We start from the raw sequence: 16,842 nt of genomic DNA, 5'->3' as shown, positions 1-16,842 counted from the left end.
TTTTAATGGGCTTTAGGTGAACTGATGAATACACACACGCACGCACGCACATGCACATGCTCACCCACATACAAAAAAAAAAATATATATATATATATATATATATATATATATATATATATATATATATATATATATATATATATATATATATGTGTATATGTATATATATGTATATATATTTTAAAAAAAAAAGAGAAAGAAAAAGAAACTTTTTTTTTATTATTATTTTTATTTTTTTTTAAAAGGAGAGCAATGATGATGTCAAATCGAATAAACAATACTGAGCTCTCCTGGGGGGAAAAAACAAAACAAAACTGGCAGGCGCAGTATGGTGGCAGCAGGGTTATTATAGTTTTGAAATTTTCATTTTAGTTAATTCTGTTTCATTTTGAGTTTAGTTTTTTTAAATTAGTTTTTAGGGTGGTTCTGTAAGTTTTTATTAGTTTTAGTTATTTAAAAAATACTTGGCTTAGTTTAGTTTTAGTTAGTTTCAGTATTAGTTTTTGTTTTTAAAAGAAAATGTGTATTACTTACACTATAACACCATGGTAAAATGAAAGTAACACGTTTCTTACCTAGTGTTGAGTGACGTCATCTAAAGGTGCTTTTCTATTGGCTGCTACTAGATGACATTTCTTCTGTGTGACACAACTTTCTAACATCCTGATTCCGGTTAATATCGAAAAATATTGACAAAGTTATTCCTAAAGACTCATGTATTAAATTAATTACCAAAGGCTAAAATGAAGAACATTTTTACTATAATTATAGTTAGTTTTGTAAACATAAAATGTTGTTTCAGTTAGTTTTCGGTTTGTTTGTATTTTCGTTTTTAGTTTATTTTGTTAACAAAATTGTTTTTAGAGTTTTTGTTTTTTCGTTAGTTTTCATTGAAAACTTTCGGTGGCAGTGACTCAACTCACTTAACAACTAGCTGCGGTTTGTCTGAGCGAATTTGTAAATATCTGTCAAAAAGAGACTTCAAGCTATTTCTGCCACTCTGTTAACGTTTATCAATCTAAATTTTAGAGCAGATTAGGCTTAATTACGTGGTTGTTTTAGACTTCTAAACCCAGTCTGCTTGCTCAATGCTAATGCTGACAGATAATAGGAAACGTCACCATAAGCAATGATTCACACCTATGTGGTGATGTTATATCCCTTAAAGCAATCGAGGTTTGAGCACAAATAGACAACAGTACTCGTAGACGCAGTTTTGAACTGAGGTTTCCATGTCAGTATGACTGTCTTATACTGCCAAGACGCTCACCAGAATGAACAGTACAATGTGTAGTCAATTGAATTGAATAATAAAATGTCACAAATTATTTTGAATTCTGTTTATGTCATTACTATTTGTTTTTACAAAGTGTAATATTCCAGTGTGCTATTTTCCTCATTGAAAAAAAAAAACGTTTTGGGGGAGGCTGGAATGGATTCATGGCATTTCCATTCATTTTCATGGGGAGAGATGATTTGAGATTGTTTTGAGTTATGAGTGTGGTCAAGGAGCAAATTAAACTCATATCTCAAGGCACCACTGTATACTATATTTTGGGTCATTATTGATGTGAAAGTTTGTATACATCAAATTGTAGGTATATTTATCATTCTCAATCTGAATGAGTCTAATCATCTTCAAAATTTAGAAAATGTTTTCACTGAGAAAACAAAACAAACTCATAAACATACTTTCTCATGCATTCATTGAACAGTGTAGAAGATGTTTCATAATAATGATGATGATGTTGGATCAAAGGTTGCCACACTTATCTATGACGTATGCAATTGCCACCTAAGTTCACGTGCACAATGTGAAAATATCCAAAGGCAAGAGTGGCATAAAATGTTTTGACTTTACGAAGGTATATGCTTTACACACTGCAAAAAGCATTTAACAGTTATTATTACTGTTCTCTAGCATCCTTCTCTGTCCTAAGACAATGGAGTTTGCACTGGTTTAGTCTGTGTGGGGTTTTTTTGCATTTCCTGCTATGGCTATATAGTCCAATGTGTGAGTGGCAAATTCTATTGATGAAGTCGATTCTCCGTTTACTGGTACTTGTGGATACCAGTTTCAGCCTGGTTTGTCTACGAGCTCTTTGTTCTTCTCATTTAGTCTCTCTCTTCTCCTCAGCATGATGCCTGCCTTTACAATGGATTGCCAAGCGACACGATCTGAGGCCACTTCTTACAGATGTGATGGATCAATGGCACCTGCCTTGAGGTCACACTTGCATATGTCTTTGTAGCGTAGGGCGGGCCGTCCCACAGGTCGATGACCCGTGGCCAGTTCAACATATAGGATGTCCTTATGGGTATGCTTTTTATTTTTATTGTTATAATATTCCAATTAAATTTGAATGAGCAGTGGTAAAGCTCCATCCTCGTATGCCCATGACACATACAGTATTTAGGAAATAAATCATCAATTCTATTATTTTGAATTTTTTTTTAATTTTAATTTCCACATTGTTTTGTTTTTACACTGGCATGAGCCGCATTGCTCTTGGGAGAACACAATGGAATTGTGTTACGTGAATGAAGTAGTGTAAATCTAACCTCAAATCTGAATTTAAAAAAAAATATATATATATATATATATATATATATATATATATATATATATATATATATATATATATGGCAGCACGGTGGCTGACTGGTTAGCACGTTTGCCTCCCAGTGCTGAGGACGTGAGATCGAGTCCGGGCTCCGGCCTTCCTGGGTGGAGTTTGCATGTTCTCCCCGTGCTTGCGTGGGTTTTCACCGGGTACTCCGGTTTCCTCCCACATTCCAAAGACATGCATGGCAGGTTAATCGAACACTCCAAATTGTCCATAGGTGTGATTGTGAGTATGGTTGTTTGTCTCTGTGTGCCCTGTGATTGGCTGGCAACCAGTTCAGGGTGTACCCTGCCTACTGCCCGAAGCCAGCTGGGATAGGCTCCAGCACCCCCGCGACCCTTGTGAGGAAAAGCGATCAAGAAAATGGATGGATATATATATATATATACTGTATGTGTGTGTGTATGCGTGTGTGTGTGTGTGTTCCCACTTGCAGATTAGATAACTCTCGTCCTTTAGTCCCTCCCATAGCAAAGTGCTTTAAAAGATAACTCTCGTCCTTTAGTCCCTCCCATAGCAAAGTGCTTTAAAAAGGAGAAAGGAGTGGTTTGCATGTTGGTCTGTTTATTGAGACAGCTTCACATGCACTCTCAGTAGTCAACATGGACTTTTCCAAAAATGCAACAGAGCGGCCAGAGCCTCTTAAGGCAGAAGTGAAAGGTAGTTTCTGTTTTAATTTTTACACTGTGTGCTTGCCATCAGAAAATATCGCATTAGTGATTGTTTTATGGCTTTGCTTTTGTTTTAGGGAACATCCCCCAGTGGTTGCAAGGCACCTTACTCCGCAATGGTCCTGGGATCTTCTCAATTGGGGACACCAGCTACAACCACTGGTTTGATGGCATGTCCATCATGCACAGCTTCTCATTCAAAGACGGTTGGTCTCTTCGCTTACAGTACTTTCGATGAATAGTTAATTAATTAATAGACTCTTTTTGTTGTTGCTGTACTGTCACAGGTGAAGTGACCCACAGAAGTCGCTTCCTGAGAAGTGACACCTACAAAGCCAACATAGAGTCCAACCGAATTGTTGTGTCTGAAATGGGAACAATGGCTTATCCGGACCCGAGCAAAAACTTCATTGTCAAGTAAGCGTTGTTCGTGATCTTTAGCTTAACCCTCTTGTTAGGTTGGTTTGTCTGCAACGGCAATAATGCTCCCGGGTCAATGTAACCTGGGCTACTACAGTATGTTCAATGTTGAAAACACATCCCGATAAACATTATTAACCACTTTTGTTGCAAATATTTCAAATAAACCATTTTGTAACAAGTTTCATCATGAAATACTAGTTCTTTACTTTCAAATGGGTCAGTTTTGTCATGGTCTTTGTTTTGGTTTGTTTTATTGGTCATGTTTTCCTAGTGTGTCTCATGCCATGCCATGCCATGCCATGCCCTGCCCTGCCCTGCCCTGTCCTGTCGTCATCATCAGTTCCTTGCTTCGCAGTGTTCCTATTTGGTTTTTGCCTTGACTTGTGTTTTTGGATATTGTTGACTTTGTTATTTTCGCCAAGTACCTTGTTTGCCTTTTTCTTAATTAAATCCCCTTTTTTACTGCATCCTTGCCTGGCTGCTTTTGCTCCCTGCATTTGGGTCCTCCACCAAATTCTAGCCTTTCTGACAAGTTTGACCCACGCTGTTTAATGTTCCAAAGTCATCCTGATAATTATAGCCCATGATTAACAGCTTTCAAAGCAAATACTGTATGTAAAACCATTTTAATTGTCTGTTGATGAGAAGTTTCATAGCAAAAACAGAAAACTGTGTCACTTTGACCCGGGCTATGTTTAATGTTCCAAAAGCATTCTGATAAACATGTAATATTTTAAATAAAACAGTGTCCAGTGAACCTTTTTAATTGTCTGTTGTTGAGAAGTTACATTGCGAAAAGCTACTAATTTATAGTTTTTATTTAAATGGGTCACTTTGACCCTGGCTATGTTTAATGTTCCAAAAGCATTGATAAACATGTAACATTTCCATTAAAAGGGAGTCAAAATGAACCATTTTAATTGTCTGTCGACGAGAAGTTTCATAACAAAAAAATACATTTGTAAAAAAATAAAAAATAAATCACGCTTTAAATGGGTCAGATTGACCCGGAATGTTTAATATTCCAAAACAAGCCAATAAACATTGTTTATGGCTTATTATTACCAATTTTCATTGCAATAAATAAATAAATTGTTGGGTCATTTTGAGCCAGGATATTTTCAATGTTCCAAAAGCATCCAGAGAAACATTATTAACTGTTTTAATTGCAAACATGTTGAAATGAACCACTAACTAACTGTTGGTGTCAAATTTCATAGCAAAAAAAGATATGTGATGTCCTTTAACTTGAAAGCGGGTCATTTTGACCCACAAAATAACAGGAATTTGAAAAAAATGTTTTCCTTTCTTTCAAGGGCAATTACCTTCCTCAACCACACAGTGCCTGACTTCACTGACAATGGCGCCAGCAATTTTATCAAATACGGTCAGGATTATTTTGCCACCTCAGAAACCAACTACATTCGTAAAATTGACCCAGTCACCCTGGAAACTCAGGATAAAGTAAGCTAAAATAAAAAAAATTAAAAAGTGATAATTTTCATGAAGTGTATAAAGTATGCAAATTGTTTCCACTCAGGTGGACTATATGAAGTTTGTCCCAGTGAACTTGGCTACGTCCCATCCACACTACGACAAGGAGGGCAACGCTTACAACATGGGCACTTGTATAGCTGAAAAGGGCAAGACGAAATACCTCCTGTTCAAAGTCCCCGCCGTTTCGCAGAAAGGTGAATGAGGACGTGCTCTACTTTGTCCCTACAACTCAACTTGCTGGATCTTATCTGCAGTCAAAATGCAATAAGACACGAGACTTTGTGCACAATTTCTGCATGTAAACACAGATATGTGTAGGGGGAAAAAATCTTGACGCAGCAAAAAAAAGTGAGTTATTGTTAAAACGTTTGGCCATAGACCAAGACAAGAAAGTCCCTGCTCTGAAGAACGCGGAGGTGATCTGTTCGGTCCCCTGCCGTTCCCTCCTGACGCCGAGCTACCATCACAGCTTCGGCATGACGGACAACTACTTCATCTTCATCGAGCAGCCCTTCAAACTGGACATCCTCAAGATGGCCACCGCCTACATGAGGGGAGTCAACTGGGCTAGCTGCCTCAAGTTCCATCCAGAAGAAAATGTAAGACTGCTTTTAATTTAGCACACTCGTTAAGAACCACTGAATATCTAAAAGTTAAGATCCTAAAAATTCAATTTCCCTTCAGACTTTGATCCACCTGCTAGACAGAAAGACAGGCAAAGAGGTGGAGACCAAATACTACACTGAAGCCATGGTCGTCTACCATCACGTGAATGCTTTCGAGGTCGATGGTTGCGTCATATTCGATGTTATCGCCTACAAGGACAGCGGTCTTTACGACATGTTTTACCTGAGCAAGCTAAAGGAAAAACCGGGATCTCAGGACGAAAGCTACTCCAAACCGAGCTATAGGAGATTTGCGCTTCCCGTTCAACCAACCAAGGTGAGAAGAAAATGACAATTTGACTTTGACACCAAAGGGGATACTAAGCTGTACTCGGTGTGAAGGGCGCAGCGATCGGCGAGAACCTGGTGAAAGTGGCGTGCACCACGGCCACAGCAGTGAAAGAGAAAGAAGGCAAATTAACGTGCCAAGCAGAGGTGCTCCGTGGAGGTAAAGTTCACACCAGTCTCAGCAAACTTCTGTGTGTAAAAATGGATCTTTGACGTCTATAACCGTCAATGGCAGTTAAAAGTCACATTTTTATCTTCATCAGGGATTGAACTTCCAAGAATTAATTACGATGTCAACAGCAAGCAACACCGCTTTGTGTATTGCAACTGCGTTGAGGAATCGGCGCTCTCAAAAGAGGTAAAATTCTGATTTGACATTGACAAAATACAACAATTGGAATTCCTTTGACTTGGGAGGGCATTTTTGAATTGGCAGAGTAGTGTTAATTTCATTAACAAAAACTAAACAAAAATATTTTCGTCAACACAAAACTAGATTAGTCTAGACTAAAACTCGTTTGAGTCATTAATAAACAATAACTGGGACTAAAGCGTTATGCATTTTTGTCCACTAAAGAAGACGAGACCAAAATTTACTTACACTTAATAAAAACTGGACATTTTAGTTCATGAAAAAATATATGATTTTGTAAAATCCTGTCTCTGCTAATGACACACCCCCTTACAAATCTGCAGCTAGCTCGTGCAACAGGAGGTGAAAGGTTTAAAAAAAAAAAAAAAGAGAAAGAAGTCAATTATAGTTAAGATGTAGCATTATACAGCAACAGCAATAACATTCCAACAATCATGTTAATCCGACCGCTAGCTTATAGCATGGAGCCATAGTAGTCACTTGTTGATATGCTGTAATTGTGTGTCAGGTTGTTTTTCATCAAAAAGATGAGACATTTTTTTATGTGAAATAGTTTTAGATCCGAAATGTTTAACATTATCTGCTGACAAAAAATAAATAAAAAATACAGGTGTAAAATGATTGTCTTGACTAAAACTAGACTAAAATGTTCACAGTTTTGTTGACAAAAACTAGATAAATATATATATATTTTTAATGTTTTCTTTGACTAAAATGCTAGATTTATAGTCGACTAAAAGTTGACTTAATAAAAACGGGATGAGGTTGACTAACTAACAAGCATGATTGAGACTGGACAAACTGAGACACAATTTAAAAATGTCTGATAAAATTAACACTACGGCAGAGTCTTAAAAGTAAGGAAATGCATTGTTCACTGCAACATTGTTATTCCAAATAGCATAAATGACAAAACCACAAGGTGGGAAATTCTTAAATGTTGACTTAGAAGCTGTTCAAACAAAAAGTAAACCCCATTTGGCCTCGATGACTGCACCCATGGGTTGTCTTCATTTAGCAAAGCCAAGCGCAGTGTTAACACAAACAATGGGATGAAAGGAAGACCATTAGGCTTTGGTAGTACAGAAACCATACTTTTAAGAGCTTCCCCTCATTATGAGTGTATGCCCAAATCACTGCTCTGACGTCAGCGAGAGGAAATACGCACAAGCGCTCGTTTTGTTTCTGTCAACAGGATGATGTTTATTCTTCCTTCTTAAAAAGCACAACATCCTTTTTCATCCATGTTCATTCATCATGTTATGTCTTTCCTTTCAAATGAGTGCATTAATTTGGGACCGACCTACACTATCTCAAGTCAACTTTATGTATGAGCAAAGTTTTGTGGCTAGTACTAATCAGTTTATCTCATCAATTTAGATAACATAATTACTTAATAGTGGTAAACTGTCCCTTATCAACGCTCTCGTTTGTGGTCATAAATATGTGAGGCAAGCAAGAAAATCCACCACAAATGTATTTTCATATTTTACAAAGCACTATGTCGTACTGTTACTTTCAAGATACAGTAGCAGGCTTACATTTATATATTTATAATCAACCAATTAACCTCAAGTGAGTTAATCTGATCTTTTTGCTGTAGATTGCCAAATTTGACACAGAAACCAAGCAATTGTTAACCTGGAGTGAAGACAACTGCTCGCCGTCCGAGGCAGTATTTGTCCCCAGGCCGAATGGCGAGTCAGAGGACGATGGTAATCAAACCATATGCTTGTATCAATGTGTTACAATATCTACACAACTCTGACAACGCTTTTTTTCTTCTCCCTGTAGGTGTGGTTTTATCTTCTGTAATCAGCACCAATCGCGACCAGTCAAACTTCATCTTGGTTCTTGATGGCAAAACATTCAAGGAAGTAGGTCGAGGTTATGTCAACGCAGAACTCCACAAGGACATGCATGGATTTTTTGTCTCTCAAGGGAATTAGCCACTTATAATTTAGTGTGCATCAGTCTACATTTAAGGAGAAACAATCTTTTGTCAACATGTGAAGCATGTAAATTACACACTACAAAGTGATGTAGATTGTATCAAAATGTTCTGACAGAATTTTCATAATTTTGTATGTTGGTGAAAATGTGTGGAGTAAATCTGCTTTATTATTGTGTATATCTTTGACTTGCCTTTTGTGCCCCTGTTTTCACTGGAAAAATAAGCATATTAAAATCACACAGCAACTGGAATAAATCCAAGCGAATGTCACCACGTGCTTTTTTTGACAAAGACGTGCGGTCTGGGTATGCAACTGCAAGTGAGGCATTGAAGCCCCCTGTTGGCCAACCATTATAAATGATTATATAAAATTATGCTCCATTTTAGTTCTATGGTCTGTGCTTACGATAGCCTCGGTGATTTTTATTTTGTGTATATATTTTGTTTGGGGGGTCTTCTCCAGCACCTATTCTGGCATGCTGGCGTCAGTTAACGGAATAAAGCACTTTGGTGCATCATCCACCCCCCTACTGCCATTTTGATATAACAAGCACTTTGGGCATTTAACTCAATGGTTATAAACACATGTTTGGGTGTTTCATTCATATATATATATATATATATATATATATATATATATATATATATATATAGATATATATATATACATAGTACAATGGTTTATTTTTTATGAGGTTATCAAATCAGTGTATCGCCTGATCCACACTCCTGTCCGGTAGGTGGCGGTAGAGTACTTGAACGCCTATTGCCAATCGCCATTTACATCAAATAAGAATATTCCCGTCACTACACTATCATGGTGGCGAGAAAACACTATTGCAAAAATAACTGCTCGTTATCGTCTCCACTCTTCTAGCGATAACGATTCTTAGCGAAAAGGATTTCGAATTTCTAAACAGCTACAATGGGGAAAAAAGATAAAGGGGATCGAGGTGAGTGAATTATTTTATTATGTTTAGGTTGCTAGTTTAGAATCGATATCCCTGGCTCAACTAGCAAGCAATCCACCTTTTAAATGGGGATTTAGTTATAGCATGTACCTATTGTTTTATAAATCACATTACACGTTCCGTCCCGTTTCATTCCATTACGTTGTATACATGTATTATTTACTGCGTTACAAAATGCTGCCATCAATGAGGATCTTGTCAACATTATACTGTTGCGTTATATTGTGCAAGTTCCAGTTCACTTGGCTTCTTATGCTGACTTAACTTAATAGTATGTTCATGTATTAAGCATTTTATGGTCTACAGAGAAGAAGTCTAAAAAGCGTTTCTATGAGGAGGAGGAAGATGATGAAGACGTGGTGAGTGGCAAGTCTCAGGAGGGCATACCTGCTGCTGCGGGGAAACAAGTGGATGAATCCAGCACAAAGCTGGATGAATATGGAGCCAAAGATTATCGTGTTCAGATGCTTCTGAAGAGTGATCACTCTTCACGACCCCTATGGGTGGTAAGATATCCGTTCAGACTATCAGAATTCATTCGAACTAAACATTCGTCATTGCTCTAATTCATTCAATTCCTTTTGTCTCCCGCAGGCTCCAGATGGACACATCTTTCTAGAAGCATTTTCACCAGTGTACAAGTATGCACAGGATTTCCTGGTGGCCATTGCAGAGCCAGTGTGCAGGCCCAACCACATCCATGAGTACAAGCTAACAGCATATTCACTGTATGCAGCTGTCAGTGTGGGGCTGCAGACCTCTGATATAGTGGAGTATCTGCAGAAACTCAGCAAGACCTCTGTGCCTGATGGAATTGTGCAGTTTATTATGGTATGCATTAGAGGTGGACCTGTATTGATATCAGACCTGACACTGTAGGCCTGTACTGTTAATGGATGGTTAAAAGTGCTCCGATATTACAACACTCAATACCAAATTTGTTTCAAACTGTTTTTATGACATTCCAGTTGAAGGTTAGTGTAAAACTAAACACAAAATAAAGATAATTGCACATGTTGTGTATTTAACCTAACATAGTTTGCCTTACACATACCTTGGAGATAAAAGCTAATTTAAAAACACAATTGACGGGCTAAGGAATGGCATTGACGTCAAAGTAATGTGATACAACAATAGTTCCAGGCAGACGCGTTTCTGTTCTGCCTAGATTTGCACCCTGGGTGACCCAATCCCAGTTCTATGATGGTGATGGTTTCTTGGTCTACAACATGGGTTTTCTTTGTGTTTGAATGTATTATTTGATATTTATTTTTTCCCAGCTCTGCACTGTGAGCTATGGCAAAGTCAAGCTGGTGCTCAAGCATAATAGGTACAGCCACTTCAAAATGATTCCCTTTTATTGTTTTTATAGCTCTTTATTTAACTTTCTACCTGTGTCTGTCTTCAGGTATTTTGTTGAGAGCACATTCCCTGATGTGATTCAGCGTCTCCTGCAGGACGAAATGATCCGAAAATGTCGCCTCAGTGCTGCTGATGGGACAGACGGCGGGCTTATTACTGAGGTCATCCACAGCAAGTCAGCGGTATGCCCCCGATTAAACATTTTCTTCACAATAATGTGTTTTGAGTTTGGTCATGTGACATTTGCAAGCTGAGCCATGATTGGTCGTTACCTGAGTCCTGTCATTTTATGTCGACAGCATGTGGCAAAATGGCCGCACCCTGAGATGGATGACAGCGGGTGCAATTAGATTAGATTGCTTTTATTGTCATTATACTAAGTACAATGAAATTATATTTTGCTGCATAATTGATATTCCACAAACACAATAGTAATCAGAATACCGTGTTTGGACTAGTGGGGTAAAACGTATTATTGTAAAGAACATTTTTGATTTCCTACTACTTACTTTGATGTACTACGGTACTAATGAAGAAACCTAATTCCCAGGTTCACGAATGATTGATACTGCACTTCTTAAACAGATCTCCAAGACTGTTGAGGACAAAGGAGGTGCTTCCACCTCACAGCAGCTCACTGATGGTCAAACTTCAGACCAACAGATCCCCGAAGACATCTTCAGCTACTATGAGCAGATGGACAAGGAGGAAGAGGAGGAGGAAGAGACTCAGACCGTGTCTTTTGAGATTCAACAGGTGCGCGTTACATGTTTTGTGTGTCGGCTCATTGGTTCAAAGCCAAATACAGTAAGTGGTGTTCTAAGGGATGTAATACCTGATTACATGTCCTTATTTAAGGATAGTTGCCTGATGGAAACTTTGAACTAGATTACAAATATACGCTCACTGCCCACAACATTAGGTAGGCTTGCAAAAGAGCCGTTTCAAGAATTCTCCATATCCCAAAGGAATTATGCTCAGTTTTGAGTGATACTGTCAAAGAGGTATTCATTTAACGTTTATTATTGTGTATATATTTTGCTGTGATGTAGTAGTAATATTATAGCTCTTTATCAGAAGAAATGATTTGGCCATTGAGTGTACATACCAATTTTTAATCATCATTGTCTTGTGTAGGAGATGATTGAGGCGCTACAAAAGCGCTGCATTCAGCTGGAATACCCGCTCCTTGCCGAGTATGACTTTCGGAATGATACGGTCAACCCAGATATCAACATCGACCTGAAGCCGACTGCTGTACTACGACCCTACCAGGAAAAAAGTCTGCGCAAGATGTTTGGCAACGGACGCGCTCGTTCCGGAGTCATTGTGCTGCCCTGCGGTGAGAATGCTGGTTTACTGTTGCTAAGGGAGGTGCAATAATGAAATAAATCTGTCATAAGGAGATTGTAAGGGTAAAAACAGAAATATCAAATGTTTTTATGTCAAATGATTATGTGTGTGTAATATTTCCAGTCAAGTAATCAGACTATAGTTGCTCTATTAAGATCATTAAAAGTTACTTGGAAAATATATTTTCTTCCACAGAGAGTGGCACCTGCTACTACCACAGGCAGTAGCACTTAACTGCCTGCAAGGGGCACCAATGAGCAAGAATTGACATGAATTAAATGAACAGCACACTCTTCTAACCTTCTTATTTTTATGTAAAACTAATGAATAATAAAAAAAAATAATAAGAAACTCTGTTATTAACTATAGTGAAATGCATTGTGGGATTATTTAAATTAACATTAACAATCTGAGGGAGTTTTCACGTGTCCATAAACAGCAAGAGGAAAGAGAGACTTGTGTTTTCCAGGTGTAAGTACAGTCACTATTTTGAGTTTGTATGAGCTAAAATAAAAAATATTGAGGTGTATTGCACACTCTGAGTCGACAATGTTATCTACGTAGCTTCAATAACACTGTTAAAAAAAAGAAAAAGATCTGAGGTCTTAAAATGTAATCATCATATCCATAAACAATGTACATTATAAATGTTGAGGTTTTTCCATTACAATTAATTGTTAAATGTCAAGCAAATAAAGCTGTCTTTGTTAAAAAATATGAAAATATACAGGTGTATGTTTTTAAGTGACGTCTATAAAGATTTTTTTTAAAAATTAAAAACAAGTAGCAAATTAAAATGAAATTAGTCTTTTTTTTTAATTAACATTATGTTCAGTTAAAAATGTTGCTCTGTTTATATTATTTTTTATAAAAACTAACTTTATTCTTAAACGTCACTATTAAAAACACACTTCAATTAAGTGGCAAAACCGAGTGTCATTTATGTTATCTATCAAAGTAACTTGTAATCTAACTTTGTCACTTTACTGATTATTTAGATAAAAACAATAATTGACTGATTTACTGCTTATGACTTACTGATTACTTGCTTTAAAAAGTAATTGTTATTTTTAAAATTAAGTAAATAACTAAGTTAAGCAAATAATCAGTTCCATTTTCAAGGTAACTGTGGCAACACTGGCCACAACATTATGTACATTTTCTGTGCTGCTTTCCAGGAGCGGGCAAATCTCTAGTGGGTGTGACAGCAGCGTGCACGGTACGCAAACGTTGCCTGGTGTTGGGTAACTCCTCAGTGTCCGTGGAACAGTGGAAGTCCCAGTTCAAGATGTGGTCCACTATCGATGACTCTCAGATCTGCCGCTTCACCTCCGACGCCAAGGACAAGCCCATCGGTTGCTCAGTGGCCATCAGCACCTACTCCATGCTGGGCCACACCACCAAGCGCTCCTGGGAAGCTGAGAGGGTCATGGAGTGGATGAAAAGCCAAGAATGGGGTCTCATTATTCTTGATGAGGTACACACCATTCCTGGTAAGTTTAACATAAAATGTCATATTTCCTTGCCAATAAAATAAAAGTAGTCTGATATGCTTTTCTTTTCTTTTTTTCCTCTAGCCAAAATGTTTCGAAGCGTGCTGACCATCGTCCAGGCGCACTGCAAACTGGGCCTCACTGCTACTTTAGTTCGGGAGGATGACAAGATTGTGGACCTCAACTTTCTAATTGGGCCAAAACTATATGAAGCCAACTGGATGGAGTTGCAGAGCAATGGCTATATCGCCAAAGTCCAGTGTGCTGAGGTGAAAAGAGCCAAAGACCTCCCAGAAGTCGCGTAATATATGACACTTCCTTAACATTATGTCTATGTTGCAGGTGTGGTGCCCTATGTCTCCAGAGTTTTATAGAGAGTATGTGGCCATCAAAACTAAGAAGCGCATCTTGCTTTATACTATGAATCCGAATAAGTTCCGGGCGTGTCAGTTTCTCATTCGCTTTCATGAGCGACGCAATGACAAGATCATTGTCTTTGCTGATAATGTCTTTGCCTTGAAAGAATATGCAATTCGCCTGAACAAGTATGTATTTTCATACTCAAAAAAAGAAATATTTTTTTCTTATACAGTATTTCACTAGTAAATTCCTCTCTGTAATTTTCTGCTCAAGGCCCTACATCTATGGCCCAACCTCCCAAGGGGAACGGATGCAGATCTTGCAGAACTTCAAACATAACCCAAAGATCAACACAATTTTCATCTCCAAGGTTTGGATTATTGAGTGCCTTAGAAAAGCATCAAAGGGTGAATTTTGTTATTCTGTCTTCACTAGTGTTTAAGAACTAACAGTAGCCTACAGATAGCAAACTACTTTTCCAATAAAGACCAGGAAGCCTCTTGCTGTTTTGATAATTTACTGGGTGAAACTGTATTTAAAGTTTGAAACAATATAGATTTGAATCATTTACAAAAATTAGCTGCAAACCCTAAAAAAAAACGAGATCGTTGTTAGCCGTAAGCATAATGCTAATTTACATAGGCGCTACCATCGAAATGCTTCGTTAACTAGCGCTTAGTAACTTATGTCACATTGGATATTAAAACATAATTTAAACATCCAATTCAGAAACCTAGTGTTAGTCAATATTCCTCAAAATAATTAATCTTACAGACAGATATTTCTGAAGCCAAAATTACACTCTAGGCTTCAACACTCTAGATTAGCTCTGTAGCCGTGTAGAAGCATTGCATTGGAGTACAATGCACTACGGTAGCACTAGGGTCAAAACATACAAAATGCGTAAACACAAGTTTCTCCACAAGAGGACCGTACACCATCATCTTGGGGCATAAAACAACTCAGTCAGTTGTCTCCTCTCTTATGACGTTTTGACATTTTAGAGTTAATTTTTATGTCTTTACTACCAAACAGGTTGGAGACACCTCATTTGACTTGCCAGAAGCCAGCGTCCTGATCCAAATCTCTTCTCATGGTGGGTCACGAAGGCAGGAAGCCCAGAGACTTGGTCGAGTCTTAAGAGCCAAGAAAGGTTTGTTTTTTTTAGCGTTGGAACAGTAACGCAAATGTACGCTATGTGAACCCCCCCCCCCCCCCAAACAAAAAAAAAAGACTCTCACGTCACCTGTCTTCCTTCTTAGGAATGGTTGCAGAGGAATACAACGCATTCTTTTATTCGCTGGTGTCTCAGGACACCCAAGAGATGGCGTACTCCACCAAGAGACAGAGGTTTCTAGTGGACCAGGGCTACAGCTTTAAGGTGTATTTGAACTCTTCGATTGACTTAAGGATCTGAATTCTTTCTGTGACCAAGCTCATAAAAAAGTAATTCAAAAGAAGAAAATAGATGGATGAATGGATATTTAAGCCAGTTCTACGTATACAGACTAGAGCTAACTGCGTATGTCCTGGATGGACATATTGATATTTCCCCAACATTGGGAAGCCAAATATCTTGTAAAATAGCCATTCCTCATCTAAACGCCATTTACAATTTTTAGGTGATCACGCAGTTGGCAGGAATGGAGGAAGAAGACCTGATGTTCTCCACCAGGGAGGAACAGCAGCAGCTCCTCCAAAAGGTCCTGGCTGCATCTGATCTGGATGCTGAGGAGGAAACGGTGGCTGGGGAGCCGGGCACGAGACCACAGGTGGGTGGCAGAAAAAAATTATAAAAGCTTATAAATTGATGCAACATGATAAATTCTTGGCGTTTTTATTTCCAAACAGTTTTCAAGGCGAACAGGGACCATGAGCTCCATGTCTGGTGCTGATGATGCTGTCTATATGGAATATCAGGGTAAAAGCAAAGCGCCTTCCCTTGGCAAGGGCATCCATCCACTCTTCAAGCGCTTCAGGAAGTAGACGGGCTGGTAAAAGTTTGGACATTTGACCATTGGCCACTAGAAGATGGCGTGAAGAGGCCACAGTGGTTAGCACAGCCGCCTCACAGGTCTGAAGTTGGTGGTTCGAATCCGTGCTTTGGCCTGCTTGTGTGGAGTTTACACATTCTCCCCGTTCTCCAGGTGCTCCATTTTCCTCCGTTTGACTTAAAGTATCCGTAGGTGCGATTGGTTGTCAGATGGAATATGCTCCAGCACACTCGTAACCCTCGTTGAGGGTAAGTCGAATGGAAAATGGCCTAATGATTGGATTAAGCAGTTTGTTTGTTTTACAACTGTTTGAGCCCTAGTAGACTTGAAGCTGACAGATTTAAGTTTTAAGTCATGTTAATGTTCCACTTAATTACTTGATTATAGAATACTCAGGTATGAAACAGTCAACTCTGATGTTGTAAATTATTATTATTTTTTTTTTTTACAGTAAAAAGAATAAAAATTGAATGGAAAAATAATCCACCTAACCTTCTTTCTTAAAGCATTTCACATGCACAGTATTGTGTTAAGCATGTTTACAATTTATTATGATAAATGCCGGTAATCAAGTAGAAAGTGAGCCAATAAGATACTAAATTATTTGGGTGACAAAAGGCAAACTTTTTTTTTCACTTGGTAAAATTGAAAATGCATAATCAATTTGTTTTGGAGAAATCGGTAAATATCTACATAATCTGGACACGCCACTTTTTCGTGTTGGATGACTTCAGCGAAGGAACTGAAGACAACTTTAGTTCATTCTAAAATGCTTGTGTCACTTATAATGGGAAACTGCTCAATCATC

General features: G+C 38.1%; 2 protein-coding genes across 2 annotated transcripts; both read left to right on the top strand.

Moving 5' to 3' along the window:
* Positions 1 to 3,175: 3,175 nt before the first annotated feature.
* bco1 (beta-carotene oxygenase 1) lies at positions 3,176 to 8,693 on the top strand. Its single transcript, XM_077554545.1, has 11 exons — positions 3,176 to 3,290; positions 3,379 to 3,507; positions 3,589 to 3,718; positions 5,041 to 5,188; positions 5,265 to 5,415; positions 5,600 to 5,820; positions 5,906 to 6,163; positions 6,229 to 6,334; positions 6,438 to 6,532; positions 8,151 to 8,262; positions 8,342 to 8,693. Exons 1-11 carry the CDS (start codon positions 3,233 to 3,235, stop codon positions 8,494 to 8,496), a joined length of 1,563 nt encoding a protein of 520 aa, XP_077410671.1. The 5' UTR covers positions 3,176 to 3,232; the 3' UTR covers positions 8,497 to 8,693.
* A 611-nt stretch (positions 8,694 to 9,304) lies between these two features.
* ercc3 (excision repair cross-complementation group 3) lies at positions 9,305 to 16,516 on the top strand. Its single transcript, XM_077554802.1, has 15 exons — positions 9,305 to 9,454; positions 9,779 to 9,978; positions 10,067 to 10,303; positions 10,753 to 10,802; positions 10,881 to 11,016; positions 11,420 to 11,590; positions 11,972 to 12,176; positions 13,366 to 13,680; positions 13,765 to 13,949; positions 14,023 to 14,225; positions 14,314 to 14,410; positions 15,076 to 15,193; positions 15,303 to 15,421; positions 15,663 to 15,812; positions 15,892 to 16,516. Exons 1-15 carry the CDS (start codon positions 9,427 to 9,429, stop codon positions 16,024 to 16,026), a joined length of 2,349 nt encoding a protein of 782 aa, XP_077410928.1. The 5' UTR covers positions 9,305 to 9,426; the 3' UTR covers positions 16,027 to 16,516.
* Positions 16,517 to 16,842: the final 326 nt, after the last annotated feature.

This window comes from Vanacampus margaritifer, chromosome 20, assembly GCF_051991255.1.
Source record: "Vanacampus margaritifer isolate UIUO_Vmar chromosome 20, RoL_Vmar_1.0, whole genome shotgun sequence".
NCBI classification, from domain to species: Eukaryota; Metazoa; Chordata; class Actinopteri; order Syngnathiformes; family Syngnathidae; genus Vanacampus; species Vanacampus margaritifer.
Note: the sequence above shows the minus strand (reverse complement) of the source record. Positions and strands in the feature narration are given on the sequence as shown.

Coding starts and splice junctions, on each gene's coding strand:
- bco1 (XM_077554545.1), top strand. CDS start 3,233: ATGGACTTTTCCAAAAATGCAACAGAGCGGCCAGAGCCTCTTAAGGCA. Junction 3,719..5,040: donor AGCAAAAACTTCATTGTCAA/GTAAGCGTTGTT, acceptor CTTTCTTTCAAG/GGCAATTACCTTCCTCAACC. Junction 5,189..5,264: donor CCCTGGAAACTCAGGATAAA/GTAAGCTAAAAT, acceptor GTTTCCACTCAG/GTGGACTATATGAAGTTTGT.
- ercc3 (XM_077554802.1), top strand. CDS start 9,427: ATGGGGAAAAAAGATAAAGGGGATCGAG. Junction 9,979..10,066: donor CTTCACGACCCCTATGGGTG/GTAAGATATCCG, acceptor TGTCTCCCGCAG/GCTCCAGATGGACACATCTT. Junction 12,177..13,365: donor AGTCATTGTGCTGCCCTGCG/GTGAGAATGCTG, acceptor GCTGCTTTCCAG/GAGCGGGCAAATCTCTAGTG.